The sequence below is a fragment of the Pygocentrus nattereri genome, chromosome 17 (assembly GCF_015220715.1).
Source record: "Pygocentrus nattereri isolate fPygNat1 chromosome 17, fPygNat1.pri, whole genome shotgun sequence".
NCBI lineage: Eukaryota > Metazoa > Chordata > Actinopteri > Characiformes > Serrasalmidae > Pygocentrus > Pygocentrus nattereri.
The window spans coordinates 29342713-29347265 of record NC_051227.1 but is presented as its reverse complement, the minus strand read 5'-3'; the positions used below and the strand labels follow the sequence as shown (position 1 = coordinate 29347265).

General features: G+C 38.3%; 1 protein-coding gene across 1 annotated transcript in view; it reads right to left on the bottom strand.

Moving 5' to 3' along the window:
- Nucleotides 1–2419: 2419 nt before the first annotated feature.
- Nucleotides 2420–4553, bottom strand: part of kcnh2a (potassium voltage-gated channel, subfamily H (eag-related), member 2a) — a 35573-nt gene continuing 33439 nt past the window's right edge. The window contains exons 14-15 of the mRNA XM_037546452.1: nucleotides 4289–4481; nucleotides 2420–4049 (exon numbers count right to left, since the gene is read on the bottom strand). Coding sequence (XP_037402349.1) covers nucleotides 3642–4049; nucleotides 4289–4481 — 601 coding nt within the window. The 3' untranslated portion in view covers nucleotides 2420–3641. The remainder of the gene's footprint in view (nucleotides 4050–4288; nucleotides 4482–4553) is intronic.

Sequence of the window (4553 nt, the reverse complement as noted above, 5' to 3'; positions counted from 1 at the left end):
CAGCGCTTTGATGTGGAGGAGAGGTGGGCGTGGCAGCGCGGGTGGGCGTGGTCTTCACAGTGTCAGGCCCGCTTAGCCTATCAGACAACGCAGGCACATGAAGCTGAGCCACACTGACCCGTTCGCTGCTCTGTGGACCTGACGGATCTGGAATGTTCCTCAAAACGAGGAATTGAGCTGCTGTCAGCTGCTGTTAAAAATAACGCTGCTGGAGGTCGCTTGTTCAGCGAAAGGGCTTCATAACGTAGATATTTACTTATGTTAAGTAGGTAGATTCTCCTCCTCCAGTGTACCAATTAAGATGTTTTTTGGTAACACAGTAAATCGATCCACATCACCTTAATTTATGCACAGCAATATAATCTGGCGAGCATGAAAAATATGGATGTCGAAATCATGGATTTCAAAGCTAATGGAAAAAGAAGCAGGTCACTGAAATAGAGGGTAATTTCCTGCCTAGAAAGTCAAAGCATTGTAAATTACAGCTGCCTTCATGACACCAGATTGTCAGTTTTCCCCTCTGGCTTGCTCAGTGGTTAAACTAACTTGACATGAAGGATGTAGTTTAAGTGGTGTATGTGGGTGTGTAAGTGTCAAGGGCACCTCTGCTGAGGTTCAAGTACCCCAGTCCTTGGTAGATGTGCACAGTAATCTGACTTCATTATGCATGAATACATGCAAATCATACTATACATCAAAACTGTGCTTATCGATTAACTGTGCACAACGCGGTTACATCAAATGAAAAAGCAGATATTTAGGATTTGCTGTAATTGTGTCAGTTCAGCCGTGGTTAATCTCACATTTTTTTTGGTCAGGGTCAGTTTTAGATACTTAAAGCTGCCCAAGTCATTTTCCATTGCCAGAAATAAGGGAGTGCTGAGTAGAGATCCCCCACCCATACGTATAGTATATATACACATATAAACAAAGCACATGCAAAGCTATTTGCTCTAAAATCACTCTCATTCTTTGTTCAACAGAGTTTTAAAAACCATCATCAGATTTATCACACTGTGATCTGTTATCTGTTAAAGTTGATCATAATAAATCTTAAATGTTAATAGAGCAGGGTGTGAGATTTGTCTCTACTTGGTTATTTAAAAAACTCATAACAGGAACACCACTAGCAGACTGAGTATAACCTGTCTTCTCCCAAACATGGTCATGAACATGGTCATACTCACTGTCTTAAGCTCTCGCATCACAGGGCACAGCATTGGCAATAGCTTGACTTTCATGAAGACCCAATCACAGTGAGTCCACCAACTGGGCAAATGTATACACAACACAGTACCACATCAGGGAGATGAAATATTTACACAAAATCTGCATGCACGCCATGAAAGACTACAATAAACACTTTGACCACTTGATTAATTTATTTGGCAAGAATACCAAACAAATGGGATGACAGAGTGGTTTACAAGTAGCTACTCCACAAGATTTTCCCTGGAATTGTACTTAGTATTTCTCAGCAATCACTTTTGCTTGAACATTTTTCAGCTTTTCTTTAAACTTTATGTATGTGACTCTTAATGTATGTGACTCTTAATAATATAATTGAATTCAGGTTATCTGTGCTGATCCAAGTAAGTGAAGAAAATAATTGCCATATCACTGACCAGCAAAAGCTTGATGCTAATGCACAGGGGTGGACAAAATAATGACAACACCTAACAAATATCTAATAAGGAGCATGCTTGCCTTCAGAGCTGCTGTAAACATTCTCAGAATGCCATCTTGCAATCCTAAAAAAGCACAGATATTGTGAGTCTAAACTAAACTGATAACTTTTGTTGCATGTGCAACAAATGAATCTGAAATACAGAATGATTTTTTATTTTTAAGTATTTTTCCCATACTGTATGTTAGAACAATGTCATCTGATGCGTTTAGTTCCCTATTTTTAGTTGAGTATAAATACTGGGACAAAGGAAGTTGCTAATGCTGCTCGAGAGTTTAGTTTTGTCTTTGTATATAAATAAAAGAGCTGTGACTAAGAGAACTAACTATAAGCTGTGAAAAGAGAACTGAATATGACAGAAAAGGAAGCAGTTTTGATGATCAGATTCAGTTGGGCATTGAACAGATCAACTGGACACTGAGTGCCATAGAATGAGAGAGACTGCTCGTTTCATTGAGAGTTAGTTTGAGGTTTTCCTTTGTGATTTTATAGATTTTTTGTCATCGGTCTTTCTGAGGGCTGAGCGATATTACAGCATATATTGTGATATTATTGTGATAAATTATTTCATAATGTGTAATACAGTATACTTTTCTGAACATATGGATATCATCTGTACATGTAGAGCACTGAGCAACTGCATGTTTCATTATGAAGAGAGGAAAATTACTCCTGTTTCACTGGATTTAATGCAAAACAGTATGCCATGTGTTGAATAAAAATCATTGTTTACATTGTGTTTTTAAAAACGGATCAAATATTTAAAAAAAAATATTTTGACCTATCATGCATTGTGAAAATTTCTTGAAGTATCATTATATATTTTTGCCATATCGCCCACCTCTAGTCTTTCTTAGATGAATCACATTCATTTTAGTAGTTTCTTTCTTCTATAAAATCACTGCAAAATCTAGATCATGCTTTGTAATTGTGTTTTAGTGCCTTCATGTGGTGTTTCTCTTATTTTGTCCACCGCCTGTATACTCACTTTTAAAGTAATGTGAGTTATATTGTTATTCATTTTTTTATTCATATTCAAGTCAATTCCTGGGGAAGCATATCTGTTTGCTCTGAAAATTTTCTAGTTGACTAGTACATTTCTGTAGTCTTTCAATCACAGATTGTTAGCTATAGTTTGAGATATCTACAGTTCTCAGTCTGTAACTATTCAATAAACACTCCTATTCAGATTTCTACAGCACATCAGACTAGATCATGTAGTACACTTTTACATCATAAGCTGTACTCAGGAACATTATTAAAGAAATGTCTTTGTATTGCAGTGGTCTAGGATACTGTTCATTTAAATGCAGGTTTTAGTTATAAACAGAGAAAATGAGGCATGAACCAATTACATTTTTTAAAGATACTTTTCATCACATTCACATCTGTAATTTCAGTCATGAGACGGTTCATTTTAACTGCATTCACAACATCATATAGCACAGGAATTACTGAGTATCACTGAGAATTACTCAGTATGAGTATTTTAACACAACTAGACCAGTGTGCTTTTCTTTTACTACCTGAGTGAGACTCAAAGCACATTGCATTGTCAGAAAAAGGTTTACCGTACTTTGAGGGACAATATTGCTCGGTCTGAAACCATAAAAAAAGCACAGTTATGACTACCACATGTAATAATATTTGCAAACTGTTTTCATAGCATTTACTCATACCAGTTAATGTAAAAGAGCTCTTTCCACTAAAATAAAAACAAAAGTTGACACTGACATTAAGCAGGGACTGAACCACAAAACAACAACACTAGGAATTGTTAGACCGGCTAACACAAACAGTTTATCCAACACTGGGAACATCAGTCGCTTCTGTACATTAAACAATAATTCCTGATGTAGTCCATATAAAACTAAAACATACCAGCTTACAAACTCACACTCCCACTGGCAGCAAGAGTTTTTTTCAGTCTGAAAATGAAGCAAATATCCTGCGCTTAACATCCAGGATCAGAGGCATGTCTCTTCTGAATGGAGGAGCACTTCTCCATGGGGTGTGGCCCTTGCAAAGAAAGCCGTCTTCCGCATTCAGAAGGCATCAAATCTTGCCTCTTTTGAGCATAGTGATGGCTAATAGATTCATGAAAGCTCCTTCCCAGGGTAGAATTCCCTAGAAGACCCGTCATTGGCTGTCTGTCAGGTTGAGAGCTTATGACATGGGAGATCCTCTCAGGGCTACTAGTAATGCTCAGTGGCCCTGTGTCTGCTCTTTGGATGTGTGGGTCAGACACTAAACTCTCAGGAGAGGAGTCCAGTGGACAGTCCAACAGCTGGAGTTCCTCAGTATGCTGCAGTGACTCACAAGGCTTTGCAGAAATGTCACCAACATCCTTAGGATCAAGTATCTAGGAAAAATAAGACAAGAAAAGAAAGAAGTATTAACCCCGTAAACTGTGAGTGCCTGTAAGCCCCACATTTGACTTCCTCACATTAATAACAACATAACTTCTAAATAATTTCATAGTAGTTGCTGAATCATTAATAACTGAATGATAAGCCTGCAGTTTAACAGATTTAAGTATAAAATATGGTGTAGCTCCAACACCATGTAAGTGCCTACAGTTTAGCAGTGGGTTAGTGGTACCGGTGAGAGAGTGGGTGGTGTTTCCATTTCTAAAGGGTTGACTGGTTGCACTAGCTTTTGTCCAGATTTTGGTGGTTTTGGAGATGATTCAGGTGGAGAGGTCACAGTGCTGTAGGCCGGTGGAACCAATGACATCTGTCGCTGAAGAACCTGCATGATGGCTCCAATGTCTGTGGACATACGGGACTCCAATCTGTGGAGGTACAACATAGAAGATTAAAGTCTACACATACTGTAACGTTTGACAGGGGAGAGACGAACGCGG